This window comes from Puma concolor, chromosome E1, assembly GCF_028749965.1.
Source record: "Puma concolor isolate L17-30 chromosome E1, mPumCon1.1.hap2, whole genome shotgun sequence".
NCBI classification, from domain to species: Eukaryota; Metazoa; Chordata; class Mammalia; order Carnivora; family Felidae; genus Puma; species Puma concolor.
Genome location: NC_141680.1, coordinates 24,498,819 through 24,518,777, shown reverse-complemented (window position 1 = coordinate 24,518,777; position 19,959 = coordinate 24,498,819). Strand labels below are relative to the sequence as shown.

General features: G+C 41.1%; 2 protein-coding genes across 3 annotated transcripts in view; one reads left to right on the top strand and one right to left on the bottom strand.

The window, feature by feature from the left end:
* Window positions 1-19,959, bottom strand: part of ACACA (acetyl-CoA carboxylase alpha) — a 285,398-nt gene that overhangs the window by 253,045 nt on the left and 12,394 nt on the right. The window lies entirely within an intron of this gene.
* CE1H17orf78 (chromosome E1 C17orf78 homolog) lies at window positions 154-14,897 on the top strand. Its single transcript, XM_086686395.1, is given in 6 exon segments — window positions 154-210; window positions 2,872-3,009; window positions 8,565-8,817; window positions 9,806-9,924; window positions 10,368-10,478; window positions 13,980-14,897. Coding segments are annotated over 6 exon segments (756 nt in total). The 3' UTR covers window positions 14,058-14,897.

Genomic DNA, 19,959 nt, shown 5'->3' with positions numbered 1-19,959 from the left:
CCCCCCAAATAAATAAAACTTAAAAAAAAAAAAGAAAAGAAAAATCTTCAATAGTCATCTGTCTAGGAAAGCCTTCCCAAACTTCAGACAGAATCACTCTCCCAGTGTTCTTAGCACTTCCTCACCACCTCTCAATGCAATAGTCATGGTGCGATGTGGTCTACCTATACTCACTTCACTATTCGGGGATGTGAAAATGTGAAAAACTCGGTAGGTATGTTTGTGCTAATGCGAGTTTATGCATGTAACTGAATAAATTCTAGGGATTATTTGTTTGGAATTCTCTAGTTATAGAGGAGAAAACTGAGATTTAGAGAACTCAAGCAAGTTTCTCAAGGTGACATAGTTAATAACAGGGCTTACACTAAAACCCAATTCTATCAATTCCTAGTCCAGTGCTCTCTACCATATAATTCACTAACTCATTCAGTCCTAGTTTCCTGCTCTATTCTTGAAATCACCTTGCTTAATAGAAATCTCTACATCTCTTAATGTCAGTGTATAAATCTGTAAGCCTGTGTCAGTGAGCATGCACGTGAATGTCTATGTGTCCATCTGCAAGCATTTGCAAACCTTATTACTGAGTGTTTATGTCCTTCATTCTAGGGAAACCTCTAGGTAATTACAGTTCCTTATGTTGGCACCAGCAGTGAAGTTGGAGGAAGACTTTTTGAGTCACTCATTAATAGGAACATTTGGTCCTCTCTCCAATCACCTCTATTACTAGGTCTTAGGGAATGGGGCAAAATAGGGTGGAACCAGACTCTCCCAGGGTCAAACTTGGTTCCAGGGCAGTAAGAGCACCTAGCATGAAAACTAAGGGGCTATTTAAGAAGCATGTGCTCAAGCTAACATGGATACCATTCAGCCTAATCATTATATTCTGTGATGTTAGCAAGAAAGGTAAGAACAGGGAGCCTGGGTGGATCAGTCAGTTGAGTGTCCAACTTCAGCTCAGGTCATGATCTTGCAGTTCGTGGGTTCGAGCCCCGCATTGGGCTCACTGCTGTCAGTGTTGAGCCAGCCTTGGATCCTCTGTTTCCCTCTCTCTCCTCTCTCTCTCTCTCTCTCTGCCCCTCCCCCACTCACTCTCTCTCAAAATAAACTCTGAAAGAAAGAAAGAAAGAAAGAAAGAAAGAAAGAAAGAAAGAAAGAAAGGAAGGAAGGAAGAAAAGTATTTCTGTAACCCAGTATCTAAGAAAATCCAGAGAGCCCTAGAATGTGTTTGCGGGTCCATTCTACCAGATAGAAATAAAGCCACTACCTCAGTAGGTGATGTTTTACGGTCATCCCCCGTATTCTCTTGCTTCTAGGCAGGACTGTAACTTATTTAACTCAGATAGTTGTTTCATGGTGAGAAGTCTTTAGAGAATGTGATGCATCCTTCTGTCTTATTCATGTAACCAACATTGAAAGTCCTCTCAGTGATAGATGGCTTTCTTTACTGGAGGGTGCTGTCACAGTTTCAGTATTATCAACACCTAAGACTCCCAAATTCATAACCCTTATAAGATGCTGTCTTTCTTTTTCTAAGGTGGTACATCCAAACAGTTAGGGATGCTCTTAGGATAGGAAAGGTCCGAGGTAAGGGTGGGAGGGTGGAATGGTACCATTTGCTGCTCTCTGATAACTGTTTATTTAAAACATGGTTTTTTTCAAAGTGTCCAAACATTTCATCTCTGAAATTACCTAATCAGAGTTAAGGCCAAACAGTCAAGATGCAGCATTCAAAGTGCAGTTCAGTACATTTAACAGATGAAGAAAACTCACTACACCTTGTGAGTTATGTGCCGAAAGCATAAACTATTACCTATATGGTTTCATGGAAACCTGAAGAGATACCTTGTTCAAAGTTACATTTAATAAACTTTCAAAAGGGTTTGGGTTTTGTTGGTTTTGTTGTTTTGTTTGTTTTTTTGAGGCCAGGAGAGAGGGGCAGAGCGGAAGAGAGAGAGACAATCTTAAGCAGCCTCCGTGTTCAGTGAGGAGCAAGATGTGGCACTTGATCTCACAACCCTGGGATCATGACTGAAGCCAAAATCAAGAGTTGGATCCTCAATTGACTGAGCCACGCAGGCGTCCCTCAAGAGTTTTAATATAAGAAAGCAGGGGCTCCTGGGTGACTTAGTTAAACGTCTGACTTTTGATTTTGGCTTGGGTCATAATCTCATAGTTTGTGAGATCGACCCCACGTCGGGCTCTGTGCTGACAGGTGGAGCCAGCTTCGGATTCTTTCTCCCTCCCTCTCTCTGCCCTTCCCCTGCTTGTGCTCTGTCTCTCTCCAAATAAATAAATTAAATTAAAAAATATTTTAATATAAGAAGGCAGAGCAAGGAGAAGAGATAAGCAGCGCTTGAAGGAATGGGTTGATTAGTCTTTTCATTAACTTATTAATTTCATTTAAATCAATTTCACCTTTTCTTCCCCCTAAATGTAATGGATTGGTACTCAGTTTTCTTTGAGCTAGGCTAACTCCTACTTGTATATTGTTAAAATCTTTTATGTTTATTTTTTGAGAGAGAGAGTGAGCGAGCGAGCAGGGGAGGGGCAGAGAGAGAGGGAGACACAGAATCCAAAGCAAGCTCCAGGCTCCGAGCTATCAGCACAGAGCCTGATGTGGGGCTCGAACTCACAAACTGCGAGATGGTGACCTGAGCCAAAGTCGGACACTTAACCAACTGAGTCACCAAGGTGCCCCTAAAATCTTTTTTGATAGTGTTTGATCTCCCCAATTGCAAGTTATATGAGAAGGAACTGTATTCCTTTGCATCTCCCTCTCCAATACTTGTAATTCTAAAGAGTACCCAATAAATTGTAAATCCTGACCTTTTTTTTGTTTCTTCCCCTCCCGCGCACCCCCCCACCCCCCACCCCGGCGAACTCAAAGATAGCAGCTGCCATGTGGAACAGCTGCCTGGGCTCTTCCCAAAGGATGTGAGAAGGGATGTGCTAATGCAAAGTAGCGAATGGGCCCTTCCTGAAAAATCATTTTGTCATTCCAGATACTCTGTACCTTTAAAAGAGGCCCATCTCCCCTATTCCCAGCCCAGATCTTAAATATCTTATTTTTTAAAAAAATTTAATGTTTTATTTTTGAAAGAGACAGAGTGCAAGCAGGGGAGGGGCAGAAAGAGAGAGAGAGACACAGAATCTGAAGCAGGCTCCAGGCTCTGAGCTGCCAGCACAGAGACTGACACTGGGCTCAAACCCATGAGCTGTCAGACACTCAATCGACTGAGCCACCCAGGCGCCCCGATAGGTCTTCTTTTGAGAATGGTTGTTTGAATTTAATTTATATTGAATGCAGACCGTAAAATACTTAAACTGCACAGATTTACAGTGAAAAGTGCTGATAGTGTGGAGCCTGCTTGAGATTCTCTCTCCCTCTCTCTCTGACCCTCCCTGCTTGCTAGCTCTCTCTCTCTCTCTCTCTAAATAAATAAATAAGCTTAAAAAAAAAGTTTGATAGCTATTACTAAATTACCCTCCATAGCAGTCACTCCATTTCTACCCACACTGTGAGAACGCCTGTTCCCTCTCAACTGCTGGGCAATGGTTCTTGACATCAGCCTTAAGTTTCTCTGCTCTGCCCTCCTTTCCTTCCCCTACCCATTCTTTCTGTCTGTCAAGTAGTTTATGGTTTTGGCAGTTTCCCTTTACATATAGGCAATCCCCTCAATGCTACTGTTGCACTGCTGGAAAAATAAAACTTGACACTTTAGAGAAACTGAGGGTTCCCAGGCAGAATAATGGGAAAAAAAACTTTAAAAACTACAATCTGTTTAGAGAACTAGAGATTGGCAAATAAGTGGATTATTGGGATGTGGCCTAGGTACTGTAAATTATATATCCTCACATGACATAAATGTTTTCATTCCCCTGATTGTGCTTTCTAAGTTCATATGGTAACAATGTGGCAGGGGGGGAACCCTCTTATTAAAAGGTTAAAAGATTCTAGCTCAGTTGGTTAATCGTCCAACTTCAGCTCAGGTCATGATCTCGTGGTCTGTGAGTTCAAGCCCTGCGTCGGGCTCTGTGCTAACAGCTCAGAGCCTGGAACCTGCTTCAAATTCTGTGTCTCCCTCTCTCTCTGCCCCTACCCCACTTACATTCTGTCTCTGTCTCTCCCTCTCAAAAATAAATAAACATTAAAAAAAATTTTTTTAAAGATTCTGATAGTGTTTGGGGGTTTTGGTCACTTGATATTAATGTAAAGTAATTCAACCAGATTGTTTTCCTCCTAACAGTTGACACGCCCCCTTAAGTCAATGGCAGGTATCAATAATAGTGAATTTAAGTCATTCTGGAGTCTAGAGCCCTCTCTACAGAGTGGATTTTATTTGGATATAGTGTGCATTGTAGGACTCAGGCAATTAAGGGAACTTTTTCTTAGAAATTTGGGACAAGGAAACCTGGGAGATTAAGGGGGTGGAGGGATGCCAGAGATCAACCTGATGTAATTCAAAAATTTTCCCTGGGTATGTTTCTTCCTCCTTCCTTCATGGCATGGTGATTGCTTCCTGAATGCAGAATTTAAGCTAATACCCTGCACTATGTGAGTCAGTCAAAGAGTTTAAATGGATGTTTATGGATTAGTTTGCAGACCTAATTGTTATTCACAACACATTTCTATGGAACAATGATGAATTCCAAACAACCAACTTATGAATGGACTTGTGAAATAACACGCATTTAAAAATATGAAACTACCTATTCTGAATTTAAACTTACATTGAATGGCAGGATGTCAGACTCCAAGTAGGGTAGAAATAAAAATTAAATAAATGGTCAAATATACAAGGTCGTAAAAGAGATGCCCTCTAAAATTACAACACTATGGTTGACATCAGTCTGCACAGAAAGCTGTCCCAGAAACAATCAGAAGACAGTTTGTGAACATGTGCACAGAACAAAATAGGAATTTGAAACTGTAAGGATGAGAATGTACTACAACAGTTAGTTGTCAGAAGACGTGGTTCAACATGGAACGTAGAAAAATTTAAGAAGAAGACTATTTATTACTGTTTATGGAATTTGGCCAAGGAAAAGATCCTCTATTACAAATATTCTAAAATTTCTTTCTGGTGGAGAAAGATGACTCATTAGGTCTTTATCACTGATAATTTATACCATCTAGTTCTTATTGCTCAGATTCTGTATTAGTCAAAAAATTCTAATTAGATTTCAAAAGAACCTATATATTTAGAACAGGGTACCTAGAAGAGAAAAATCCTACCTGATCCATTTAATGGATACATTCTCCTATGTAATTTTTTAAATTTTACCTTATTATTATTATTTTTTTAGAAAGAGTAGGCGTGCACAAGTGCAGGGTAGGGGCAGAGGGAGAGAGAGAATCTTAAGCAGGCTCCATGCTCAGTGAGGAGCCCAATGGGGGCTGGATCTCATGACGCTGAGATCATGACCTGAGCCGAAACCAAGAGTCAGACACTTAACCAACTGGGCCACCCAGGCACCTCTCCTATGTAAGTTTTTTTAAAATGTAGTATATAGATTTAGTATATCGATTGGCTCTTTGGAATTTGATTAGTGTGAACTAACTCCTAATGATTGTTTACCCCATGTGACACTGGGGTATAGAAGGAATATCACCAAATGAGTGTTTATTCTGTTATTAATGATCATTTCTGACAAGTTACTTAATTTCTCCCAGTGCTTAGTTTCTACAGCTGTAGAATAGATTTGGCCAGATGATATAATTTCTAGATATAAAAAGGGAGGTTCAGGTCTGAAGCACAAACTCAACAGAATTATGTAAGGCCTGCCAAATAAGCTCTTTATATTATCACAGAAAAATCTCCAAGAGAGATTTCCATTTAAATATATATACCGGGGCGCCTGGGTGGCTCAGTCGGTTGAACGTCCGACTTTGGCTCAGGTCATGATCTCACAGTCCGTGGGTTCGAGCCCCGCATAGGGCTCTGTGCTGACAGCTCAGAGTCTGGAGCCTGTTTCAGATTCTGTGTCTCCCTCTTTCTCTGACCCTCCCCTGTTCATGCTGTCTCTCTGTCTCAAAAATAAATAAATGTTAAAAAAAAAATTAAAAAAAATATTAAAAAAAAAAAAATAAAAAATAAATATATATACCTAATGTTCCTATTTAACATAAATTCTTTTATGATAAAGTAAAGCATCATCTCATCTCCTAAATTATCCATTTCATACATTTGAAGTTTGTATGCCCTTAAAGGGGCATTCTTGCTCAAATATCCTTAGCTAAAGAAAAAGTAATACTGCAACTCCAGCATCACTGGGAATGGAGTGCTTGGATTTATAGATGTCCTCCACCTAAATGCTCAATTACCTAACAGATGAGACCTACAAGAACTGCCAACATAGATGGACGTTAATTTCGAAGCTTAGGCAGAACTGAAAATACACTGACAGATGAAGCTAATTTAAGTAGACTCTGAAACAGGGACTCCAAGGAGGTAGGAAGACATGCCACATTGAAATACTATTATCCCTGTGGCTAGAGGGCACAGTTCTACTAGAGGATCACTAGGTATTTCCTTCTCTTTCAGTCATAATATCACAAAGTTTGCAAAGTGTTTTCACACCCGCTTCCTCATTTTTGTTTCTGATCTTCACATTACTCCGAAATAGGTAGACCAAGAATTACTTTATTATAACCATCTTACCGAGAAAGGAAACCAAAACATGGAGCACTTATGTGACTTGTCCAAAGTGAGATTTGTTTATCTTCCATCTCCTCTGTCTCATGACCACATTATCACTTCGGAGAACTGACTGGCACCATGCTGAAAATACTTCATATAATTTCCTCATTTTTCCTTTTGAACCTGTTTGCTCTCCATCTCTGCCTATCTTTGCCAACACTGTCTTCCTGATTAAAGTGAAATCAGGGACTATTCCTTCCTTTGTAATTTCATGTGCAGTGTCCAGTACTCTGGCCACTGGCCTCTGAAGTCAACAACTATCATTTTCACATGGACTTAATCAAGACTTGGGAAAGTAACTTAGAAAAGTCAAGTAGGACTTACAGACCTTAATTTAATAAGCAGTGATAAGACACCATTAAAAATGAAATAGGAATGAACCAGTGTTTGAATTGGAGTAGGTCAATTCTGGAGCCAAGTGAAGTTAGTACCAGACAACAGCCAGAATCCATACATGTCTCAACACTTCCACAACTGGTTTAAGTCACCATCGTCTTTCATTTGGATTTCTGCAATAGTTTCCTAACAGGTTACTCTGCTTTGACCCTTGCCGCCTATAGTCTAACATAGCAGTCTAGTGATCCTTTTAAAAACAAACTCAACCATCACTCCTCTGCTCAAAACCTTGCCATGGATCCCCATTCAATCTGAATAAAAACCAAAGTCCTTAAACTAGCCTCCAAGTCTCCTGATATAGGCCCATTTCCTTTAGAAATTTCGTCCCCCACTACAGTGCTCTGTACTCACTCCATTCCAATCTCACTGGCCTCCTTGTTTTTACTCTAAAACTATAATATGTCAGACACACTCATTCTGCCTCAGGGCCCACATCACTCCCCCTAGGTCACTGCTTTCCTAGGCCAGTGCTTAGCCAATCCCTCACCTCCTGTAAGTCTTGGCTTACTTCTTATTTTTTCAACGAAACCAGCCTGTATCACAGGTTGCCCAGCCACTGCCCACTCCCACCCCCAGACTGCTCCCTTACCTTGCTATGCCTTTTTTCTTTTTAGTAGCACTTACTCCCTTCTAACATACCATAAAGTTTACTGTATTTATTGTCATCTGTTTCCCAGTCTCCCCTCAACCTTCCCTCCCTGTTGCTTGTTCCCTTGCTCCAATGCATCCAACTGATATAGCCAAAGGACTGAAGCAGCCCTGGTACAGAATAGATAGCATTTAAAAATATTTGCTTTCTGGGGGCGCCTGGGTGGCGCAGTCGGTTAAGCGTCCGACTTCAGCCAGGTCACGATCTCGCGGTCCGTGAGTTTGAGCCCCGCGTCAGGCTCTGGGCTGATGGCTCAGAGCCTGGAGCCTGTTTCCGATTCTGTGTCTCCCTCTCTCTCTGCCCCTCCCCCGTTCATGCTCTGTCTCTCTCTGTCCCAAAAATAAATAAAAAAACGTTGAAAAAAAAAAAATTAAAAAAAAAAATAAAAAAAAAAATAAAAATATTTGCTTTCTGAAAGAATGAAATTGAGGAGTGCATGAAGCTGGGTGGTCTTTCCTTCTTCCAGTTCTCTCTGCTTTCCCCAAACTGCTCTCAAAGTAGTTGACTTAGACTCTAGTCAGACAGACTTGCAGCAGTCATTAAGGCAAATTATGGTATTTCACATCATCCCTTGGACTTTGGAGCCAACTTTTTTAAAGGAGAAAACTTTCAACAGTGTTACACCCTCCATTGTTATTATTACAGGCTGAAGAATGATAAACAAGGTATGGTCTACTCCCTCACTCTGATCCTACGTTAGTTAAAGCCTCATGGGGATTTAGTCCATATCTCTTACTAGTATCTCTGTCCTCATTTATTCTTGGCATATTTTGTGTCCACACCCTAAACCTATGGACAGATCAATGGGGCCACATTAGAAGTTTAGTATCAGCTGGGTAGAGATAAGGTTTTGTCAGGTACAACAAAGGCAGGATGAAGTTTTCTTGGTTGTCTTTTCATTGCTTCTTTCTTGTTTTATAGCTTGTTTACCAGGGACCTCCCAATGTAAGGTCTATGAAGTGATGGGGGCTGCATCAGAGACTTTTCCCACCACCACCTCCATAACTCTTGGGAATAAAGAAGGAGAGAAAACTACAAATATTGACGATTTTTCTAGCCCTTTGAAACAAGGTACAGAATAAGTAGGGGTGAGACAAGAACAGAAAGGAAAAGAAACATTTTTAGCCCCAACATAAGTTTGGGTCTTCTAGGATTTTTGGGGGGGTTGAAAAGTTACATGGAGTTTACACTAGAAAAATCACTCCATTTCTTATGGAAAAAAATCACCTTCTCTATAAAGAAGATCCCAGAAATAGTTTGACACCATTAATAAGCTTTTACTTCCACGCAAGTGAGCCTGCAGCCAGATTTAGGGACAGAATGAATTGTATTTGTGTGGTAGGTGATTCCAGCAATTGCATGTACAGGCAGACAACATTTAAACACTAAGCATCATTACAGTGAGGACAACAACCAAGAGCATATTTTCATCTGCACTGTTTTTAGGAAATGGCTCTCCCTAAATTGGCCATGACACAAATTCTGTAGATTTCAGGTTACGTTACATCCCAGTTTCAACAGGAGAAACGTAAATATAACATTAATAATAACAATGCATATGAACCACTTGCCCCAAGTTTGCCTTTTGACCCAAAAGCAATGCCAATTCACCTTTGTTCCTCCTCATCCCTTACTAAAGCCAAGAGGAGCATGGGAAAGGTGATTTTCTAATCACACACAGTGCGTCGGTCAAGCACAAGGGGAGAGACCCTGAGAGGGAGTTGTTGAAAGACAAGTTCAGAACTGCTGTGCACCCACCCCTCTTCCTCCCCTGAAAGCAATGCCAAGAATCATTCCTACTTGGTTATGACAAATCTCAAATCCCAGAGAAGGTGACTTATTGCGAAGAGGCTGAAAAGAAGGTTAGAGCAGCACCCATGATGCCCACCCCACTCCTGACTCTTGAGTCTGAACTAGAAATCCAGTCTATTGCCTCTGAATCAGGCTGGGCCTAGTAATCTGAGGAGCCAGAAGACCTTCAAGTCAGAGGGTCAATCACTTCCCTCTCTCAGGTTCTCTCTTCTCCCTCTTCTACTCGTCTCTCTCCTTTTAGACATAGAGGAGAATCTAGAGAAGAGGCAGAAATGGAGTACTGTGATCAAATTTCTGATTGCTGTTACCCTGTTGTTTAGTGGAGTCGCCATTATAGTGTTTGCCGTTTTTGAAGTCCCTTGCCCTGTAAGTTTGTTGATGTATGGAGTCCCTGGACTTGATCTATAAAGACTTTCTTCTGTTCCAAAGGCAGGTTGGCATAATGAAAAAAGCATGGACTTTGGAGTAGACCTGCCACTCACACTCACTAGGCTGGGTGGCTTTAAGAAAGTTGCTTGACTTCTCCAATGTCATTTGGCTCATCTGTAAAATGGGACTAGTGATATTAGCCTCTCATGGCATTTTTAATTAAGATCCTGTGTGAAAGGCACCTGGCACATAGAAGGTGCTTGCTAAATTTGAGTTCCTTTCCTCTGTTGTATTTGGACATTCTCTCAGGAGGAAAGATCCAATGGGACTGAATATTTTCTTTAAAAAAGATGATTTTCTTTAAATGGCCTGACAGGAGGTTTGGAAGATAACCAAATGCATACAAGCCACCTGAAATTAACACCATTTTCTCCCTTCAGGGTCAATGCCGAGGAGCCAGAGAGCTATGCCAATGCCAGAGGTTGTGCAGAAAGCAAAGGAAGGAAGGCCAGGAACCTGAGGCAGCTGAATCCCAGCTTGAATTTCAACCCAAGAAGGAAAGTGGTCTCTGTAGGGTTTACGTCTTTTGCTGGGAAAAAATGAGGTTAATATACACATGCTGGGAGACAGGAAGTTGTTTCAGTTATGAAGCAAATGTTGCTAATTCTTTTATGTGTCAGGAAATAGGTAGGTATTTGTACTACTGTTTTGTTTTCTTAACATCAGCCCAGCCATGGGCACCTGGGTGGCTCAGTCAGTTAAGCGTTCAGCTTTGGCTCAGGTCATGATCTCGCAGTCTGTGAGTTCGAGTACCGTGTCAGGCTCTGTGCTGACAGTTCAAAGCCTGGAGCCTGCTTAGAATTCTGTGTCTCCCTCTCTCTCTCTGCCCCTCCCATGCTCATGCTCTGTCTCTGATTCTCAAAAATAAACAAATGTTAAAAAAAAGTTAAAAAAAAAAAAAAAAACAGACATCAGCCCAGCCATAACAAAATAGGGTACTTATTGAAAATACATTATTGGGGCGCCTGGGTGGCGCAGTCGGTTAAGCGTCCGACTTCAGCCAGGTCACGATCTCGCGGTCCGTGAGTTCGAGCCCCGCGTCGGGCTCTGGGCTGATGGCTCAGAGCCTGGAGCCTGTTTCTGATTCTGTGTCTCCCTCTCTCTCTGCCCCTCCCCCGTTCATGCTCTGTCTCTCTCTGTCCCCAAAAAAATAAAGAAAGAAAAATTAAAAAAAAAAAAAAGAAAAAGAAAAAGAAAATACATTATTTCTGAGCCTCAGCTACAATCAATCAGAATGTCTAGAGTGGGGCCAGGAATCTTACTTTTAAGATTTTTTAAAATATATTTTTTAATGTTTATTTATTTTTGAGACAGAGAGAGAGACACAGAGAGCAAGAGAGAGGCAGAGACAGAGGGAGACACAGAATCTGAAGCAGGCCCCAGGCTGTCAGCACAGAGCTTGACATGGGACTCGAACTCATGAGCCATGAGATCATGACCTGAGCCAAAGTCAGACACTCAACTGACTGAACCACCCAGGCGCCCCTTTACTTTTAAGATTTTTAACAAGCTCCCTAAGTAGAAGTGGATTTACTGTGAAATTAATGAAGCTTAAACTTCAGGCCCCATGGGACTTGTATAAAGCTTGTATCTAACTTTGTATTTTTAAAATTTGTATTCTTTTTCTTTAAAAAGGGTACCCTCAAATTTTATGAGTTCAGAACCCACAGCGTACGTATCCATCCCTGCTCCTAGGTAACACTCATATATACAACAAAGTTTAGGAACCACCGCACTGCAAAGTTTGAATACTTAGCAAAGCAGCTTCTTTCCTCCCAGCCCTTGGGTTTCCTGACAGCATCATAAGCTCATATTGCCCTCTGGGGTCTAAAACAGACACAACACCACTGTTTCAGCATGGCTGCTTTAAAGCCAGTTTCCCTGCCAGAAGTGTACTCAGCCTTTCAATTCTAGGCAGTGATGTGTGTCTTCTCTACAACATCCACAATCCTTGCTAAGATGAGGTCTCTGATACTTTTAAAATTAAAGATGGGGGCGCCAGGGTGGCTCAGTCAGTTAAGCATCCAACTCTTGATTTAAGGTCAGGTCATGATCTCACAGTTTGTGAGATCGAGCCCTGTGTCAGGCTCCATGCTCATTCATTCTCTCTCTCTCTCTCTCTCTCTCTCTCTCTCTCTCTGCCTCTGCCCTGTTCACCTTCTCTCAAAATAAATTTTAAAACTTTAAACAAATAATCCAGCACAGTGTACTAGAAGCTGAATAAGTTCTGGAGATCTAACACATAGCATAGTGATTATAGTCAACAATAATGTATTATATACTTCAAAATTGCAAAGAGACTAGATCTTAAATGTCCTTACCACAAAAAGAACCAATAATTATATAACATAACAGAACTGTTACAATGGTAATCATATTGCAGTATATAAAGGTATGCAGTCAACATGTTGTACACAAACTTACACAATGGTATGTGTAAATTATATCTCAATCTTTAAAATTCAAGTACAGCAGGGGCTCCTGGGTGGCTCAGTCAGTTGACCATCTGACTTTGGCTCAGGTCATAACCTCATGGTTCGAGCTCTACATCGGACTCTGTGCTGACAGCTCAGAGCCTGGAGTCTGCTTTAGATTCTGTCTCCATCTCTCTCTCTGCCCCTCCCCTGCTCATGCTCTGAGTCTGTCTCTCAAAAATAAATAAAACATTAAAAAATAAATAAAATAAAATTCAAGCACAACACTCTTTTCACCTAGGCATGCTATCAGAATATTTTAAAAATTTTTTTTAAGTTTATTCATTTTTGAGAGAGACAGAGCGTGAGCAGGGGAGGGGCAGAGAGAGAGAGGGAGACACAGAATCCAAAGCACGGTCCAGGCTCTGAGCTGTCAGCACAGTGCCCGACGCGGAGCTCGAACTCACGAACTGTGAGATCATGACCTGAACCAAAGTCGGACGCTCAACCGAACAAGCCACCCAGGCACCCCGGGATCAGAATATTTCTTATCACAGTGCTTCAGGTACCCAATGCCAACTTACTTGTCACCTCTGGTGTAGGTTAATATTTTCTATAATTCTGTTTCTGCTAATCTTGGATGATGAGCTAGTGTAAATTAGTATGATTTAATCAGATGACGTATATTCAGTTATTTAATCTGCATTATCATTTCTATTAAGCACTGGAAGATATAGGCCTGAACGGTAATCAAAAGTCTAGTCCAGAGTTAGAGGTAACCATGCAGTAGCAACATGGATTGAATTTCTCTCATCAACAAAATAAGCTACTAAATGATGAATTAATAAAAAGAATAAGCAATTTTATAGACATTACCTCATTTGAGCCTCACAAAAACTGTGATAGTTAGAGTAGGTATCAGCATTTTATTGATACTTAAACTCAGGCTCAAAGAGGTTTATATGACGCACAGCTGGTAGAAACAGAACTAAAATCTGGGTCTTTTAGTCCTATACTGAAATTTACTGAAAGCCTTCTATGTGCCAAGTTCCTTACATTTAAGAGGCTCATAGTCTATATTCATAATAGCTCAGCATCTAGAAAGTACACAGAAAATCAGATGGGACATGGAATCAGATATACCAAGAGTAGAATGGGATTAGTAAAAAATATTTGGTCCACAGAAACTCAGATCTGTCTCTTTTCAAACACAGTGAGATTTTGTGGGTCTGATTCAAGAAATGAAGTAGAATCCCTGTACATCTGGGATCCAAAGTAGATGCACACTCAGGGCCTTTTTCATTCAAGGCAAACAGGTTAAGCAAGGGGTGGATGGGCTCTTTGCTAGAGGGTTATAGGGCCCAACCAATTGTAGGTTCTCATGCATAAGTGCACCTTGCTGATACTTTCTCAGTGTAAATACAATAACTTTTCGTAGAATTACTGGCTAACAAAGAGGCAAAATGATGTGTACTTGGAATTAAATGGGGTTTTGTATTAAGCCATCTCTTTGTTGGTACATGAAGAAATACCCATTTGCATCCTTCTTTATCTCTCATATTTCCTTTCAATCTCTAGGTTGGATGAGATGCTCCCAAGTCATCAAGTCCAAAGAGAGCTGCAGGGATCACTGTCATCCATGAGACATACTTCTGAAAAGTTCTTCTCTGCTTCACACATTGAATGGAGGATACTACACTGACTTCTCCCTATTATTAAGCAATGTCGGCAGGTTCTTCTGAATTTTACACTCGTATCTTCAGCGAGGACATTACAAGCAAACAGCAATGCCAGACCAATGAAGAAGGAGCCTGGGCTTAACAGTCAGACTTACTCTCATGCCATTGCTATTGACTTAGCCACAAGCCTCTGAGATTCACTCTGTCCATCCACCAAAAATGGGTATCTTTTCATCCCATCCAATGAGAACAAAAAGTCTTCCCTCTGAGCACTATGAATGGACCCATTGCTCTCTTTGACAAAAGGTTTAAACATGCCTCCAAGGAAGTGGGCAAAGCAGCCACTAGTGTGGTACGGTTCACTAACTCCTCTGTTATCCTCACAGTTCATTTCATGCTCACTGGCTCTCAACCAGCTTAGGGTGGGGGATTCCTGTGTTCCCAAGCTGATGTTCATAGGGTTATGCCTTAACCTCTGCCACCACATGTAGCTATCCACACACTGGTGAGGGGAGTATAACCCTGAGCATTCCAGAAGTCCTCCTTCTAAGTCATCCCCAAGGGGCTTAGGGACTGCATACAAATAGGACACACGTGAGGTCTCCTGATAATCCACAACTCTTCCAAGTGGGCCTGACATTACACCCTACATGTAACGGTGAGCTGTGTATATTTTGAACAAGGATTCCAGAGCAAGACAACTATGATGATCTTTCTTACAAAGCCTCTGAGAAAGTCTGACCTGCTCAAGTAAGAGTCTGGTGAGGAAGCAGGACCAGCTGATGTTAAAGGGAACAGGTTAAAAAAAAAAAAAAAAGGAACACCAGGAGGGATAAACTGTTGTTTTGCTTTTATTATAAGTGTCTTGAAACCATTCCATTTCACTTTGGTGAAATGTACCTGTGTTTCTAAGTTAATTCTGTTTTCTTAGTTCTCTGGTAAAAACCACACACAAATTGTATCCTTCTCTCTTTCACTTCAAGTACCGTCCAAAAAAGTGATTCTCAAAACAATACCAACAAGGGAAAATATCTTGCCCTGAGCCCTGATTTGAGATTCAAGTGGATCCTGGAAGAGATGGAACAGATGCAAAGCATGGAAAATGAAAGTTTTGCAAATACAGTACGTAGAGAGGACAGAGCACTGGGGCTGCTGTTTGGATAAGTGAGTATGTTATTTGCATCCCACCACTGATTCATAACATCGCCTCCAGTTTATCCTGCCATCTGTGGCTCCATCTAACCATGAGATGGTAGGGGGCAGGGGAGGGGAAGCTTGCTCCTTCCCCAGACCACCAGGAAGGACGATTAAAAAAATATTCTATACTTAAGAAGCTTTTGGTCTAGGACGGATGCCTACATTCATCTTCACCCTTCCCAGACTCACCCACGGCAGAATATCCTTTAACCCAGAAACATGAGGTTCCCCAGGAGGCAAAAACTGTAGCAAAGTTTACCCTTCTTAACTCTTCTGCAAGAGTATAATTGGGTAACATCTGTACTGACTTTATAGAAATTCACTGAGGGAGGGCGCCTGAGTGGCTCAGCAGGTTAAGCGTCCAAATCTGGATTTTGGCTCAGGTCATGATTTTACCCTGGTCAGCCAGATATCAGGCTCTGTGCTGACAGTGTGGGGTCTGCTTGGGATTCTCTCTCTCTCCCTCAATCTGCCCCTCCCCCACTCAAGCTCTCGCTCTCTAATAAATAAACTTAAAAAAAATTCGCTGATGGAATAAAAATGGTTTATTTTGCTTTGGGAACAACTGGTTTCCTCCAACAACGCAAGGTTCCTCTGAGGATTTTCTGACTCCCTAATTAGTTAACAGTTTTGAATCCCAATTACCAGTAGGGATCTTTAAAAACTGAGAGATGGTGGGTGGGGCGCCAAGGTGGCTCCTCAGTTGGTTGAGTGTCCGACTTCAGCTCAGGTCATGATCTCACAGCTCATGAGTTCAAGTTCCCACATCAGGCTCTGTGCAGACAGCTAAGAGCCTGAAACCTGCCTTGGATTCTGTGTCTCCCTCTCTCTCTCTGCCCCTCCCCCACTCACACTCTGTTTTTCTCTCAAAAATAAATAAACATTTAAAAATTAAAAAAAAAAAAAAACAGAGATGGGAGAGACAGAAGGGAAGGGAGAACTCTCACATGGACTCTGGGATGTGAATTTTAGTCTGTAGATCCTTTCACAGCAAGGCACGGTTCTCCCTGTTACCACTAGAGGCTCAGTTAGACTCAACTTAATAAAACACTGTTTCTAAGGAATGCCAATTATTCCTCTGGGAAGTAACAAGCCAGCATGATTTTTAACATTTATTTATTTTTGAGAGACTGAGATACAGAGCATGAATGGGGGAGGATCAAAGAAGGAGACACAGAATCCAAAGCAGGCTCCAGGCTCTGAGCTGTCAGCACAGAGCCTGATGTGGGGCTCAAACTCACAAACCATGAGATCATGACCTAAGCCGAAGTTGGACGCTTAAGCAACTGAGCCACCCAGGTGCCCCAAATCAGCACGACTTTTATTGCAAATTCATTCTCATGACATTACCACACATTGTTTCTTGATTATTAAAGTACATTCTCATTATAAAAATATTTAGGAAATACTGGAAGGCCAAAGAATAAAAAAAACAAAACAAGAAATTATACCTAATCCTTCCTCCCAGGGATAACCAGCTAATACTTTGACACATCTCTTTATAGATATCATAAATATATACACATACATATAAAAGACATGATTCACAAATATCTTATTCTGCATACCATTCTCAACTTGTCCTTCTTTTGGGGCACCTGGGTAGCTCAGTTGGTTAAGTGTCTGACTTCGGCTCAGGACACGATCTCACCATTCGTGAGTTCAAGCCCCGCATCGGGCTCTGTGCTAACAGCTCAGAGCCTGGAGTCTGCTTCAGACTGTGTGTCTCCCCCTCCCCTGCTCACCTTCTCTCTCTCTCTCTCTCTCTCCCTCTCCCTCTCTCTCTCTCTCTCAAAAGTAAATAAACATAAAAAAATATTTTTTAAACCTGTCCCTTTTTTGACAAACATATTACTGGAATGTTTCTAGTTGGCACATTTTTTTTATTTTTATTTTTTAAGTAATCTCTATGCCCAAATGTGGCTCAAACTCATGACCCCAAGATCAAGAGTTACATGTTCTACTGATTGAGCCAGCCCCTAGATTTTTCTTTCTTTACTTTTAAAGAAATCTCTACACCCAACATGGGGCTTGAACCCACAACTCTGAGATTAAGAGTCACATGCTCTACCAACTGAGTTAGCCAGGCACCCTAGTTGGCACAAGTATTAAGTCATGCTGTTTTTCAAGTCTTAAAGTTGAGAAGGCTGGAAGTCATTCCACCTTTTTGAAGGGCCTAAGTAACCCCAATACTTTCTGACAGGCCCACAGATTAAGGTGGGTAATTGCTTAGGACAGAGAAGGCACATTCACAGAAACCTCCAACTTAAACTTTTAAAGGTATTACTGAATCACATTAATAGTTGCAACTGTGTGTTAAAAGCATAACTTTGTTCAATATAAAGACTTAAAATATACAATTTTATATCCCTGTTTTGCTGTTTCTTCACTTTAAAATTTCTTTCAAGTTTATTTTGAGAGAAAGAGAGAGACAGTATAAGCAGGGGAGAGGCAGAGAGAGAAGAGAATCCCAAGCAGGCTTTGCACTGTCAGTGCAGAGCCCAACATGGGCTCAAATCCACAAACTGTGTGAGATCATGACCTGAGCCGATATCAGAAGTCGGATGCTTAACTGACTGAGCCACGCAGGCACCCCGTTTCCCCATTTTTAACCTGTGATTCATTTATATACCTGTGATCTCAAAAATCAAAGCGACCTATTCTCTGGACCTGAGAAAGGCCTTGAGCAGGCCCTGAGCACCCCTCCTTTTCTCAGTTACTAATTAGAGAGGGACTTAAGGAGGGCTCTATCCTAATCATTCTCTATCCCCACCCTTCTTACTTTAGAGCTTCATTAAGCAGTGTTTAGCAGATTCTGACCTTGAGCATTTTTCCTACGTTTATGTCCAGAAATAGCCATGTTCCAAGGAAGAGTTGCTGTATGTACTTATGACTAGGAGCTAGGAATCCTTCTTTTTTTCTTTGCCTTGGACAGGTTGACAGTCTTATGGCCCCTCCCTCCCTCCCCCTCTGATCCTCCACTCCTGCATCCATACTTCCCCTCCCCTCTCAGAAACGATTCTATTTCTGGAGCTCACAAGATGGCCCCCATGCTGCCCTGAGTCACCACCTATCTTTTTATGTACACTGTCTAGTTCTTATGCTTAAGGCCTGTAGTTGCTGTGTTAATTTGTCTATATTATTTTGAATCCAACCAACAAAGTACTATATTCATAGGAGACACTCAAAAAAAAATGTTGATAATGTCATAGCACTAAATGGATAGCTGAGGGTAGCATAACTTTCTAGAAGAAAACAAGGTAATCTTTATTTTATTTTTTTGAGGTATCTTTATTTTCAATCAAAACTGCTTTTGGTTACCAGGTAGATGCAAACCAATGAGAGGCCATCCTAGAATTGTTGGTAACATTTGAATTCATCTCTCTGAACTTATATTCTTTTCTCTCATATTTATCTCTTCATCTTTCTTTCTCTGTTTCTTATTCTATCACTTTTCTTTTTCCTTTCCTTATTTAGTGACCTGACTTACCAGGCATCTAATAGCAGAAATTTCCTTTAATCTGAATTCCTAGGGAACTTGGACCCATACCTATAGTTAAATTTCAGGTTTCCAAAGCCTTTTAACTAAACTTCCTTAATGTGGTACCATGTAGCAATGGGTGAGCCATGGGTTGTAATGCACAAACTTTTACCAGACTTGTGAATTTGCACCACCCAGTGGCTGAAGTTACTAACTTCGTCCTCTGAAAAAAGTGGGCATAAATAAATGTAAAATAAGCAAATGCAAACAAATGTGAAGTCTGTACATATTACTGGCCTAAAGGGGGGGAAAAAGCATTCTTAACAGTCACATTCTGTCCTATTTTAAATCTATTTTCTAAAATTATTATGAAATAGGATGGAGAAGAATATGTTTAGAGGTATAGTGTCATGGTATCCACATAATAAGATGATGTTGAGAAGACTCTCCAAGGATTTATTCAGGTCACTACTTCTCCCTAATGTACCAGAAAAGAAGAGTAACAGTGCAGACTATACTATAAAGTCCTTATTGCTCCCTAGAAGAATCAAACATTCAACAGAAGAGACACTGAATTCATCCCCAGGTTTTCTCCTGCTTGCTTATAACCTTTCCCTTTTTTCATTTGGATTGTTAGTCCTTTTTTTTTTTTTTTTTTAAGATTTTATTTTTAAGTAATCTCTAAACTCAATGTGGGGCTTGAACTCACAACCCTGAGATTGAGTCGCAGGCTCTACTGATTAAGCCAGTCAGGCACCCAAGTTAGTCATTTTTATGGAGTTATAGAAGTCTGTATTCTTGGTCATATTTTTGGACACTAATCCTTTGTGAAACATGCTATGATCAAAAGTGTATTTCTAAGATGTTATTCCTCAACATGCAGATTTACACATAAACAAACAACTTTCAGGCTCTGAAGCTCTGGAAATCCCATTTGGCTCCACGAATTTGTTTTGACTTTGCCTTCTATGACTGCATTTAAAAAGTTATTTGAGGGGCGCCTGGGTGCCTCACTTAAGCATCTGCCTTCGGCTCAGGTCATGATCTTATGGTTCATGAGTTTGAGCCCCATTCGAGGCTCTCTGCTGTCAGCATAGGGCCCACTTGGGATCCTCCTTCATCTGCCTCACCCCACCCCTGCCCCGCTCAAAAATAAATAAACTTAAGGGGCGCCTGGGTGGCGCAGTCGGTTAAGCGTCCG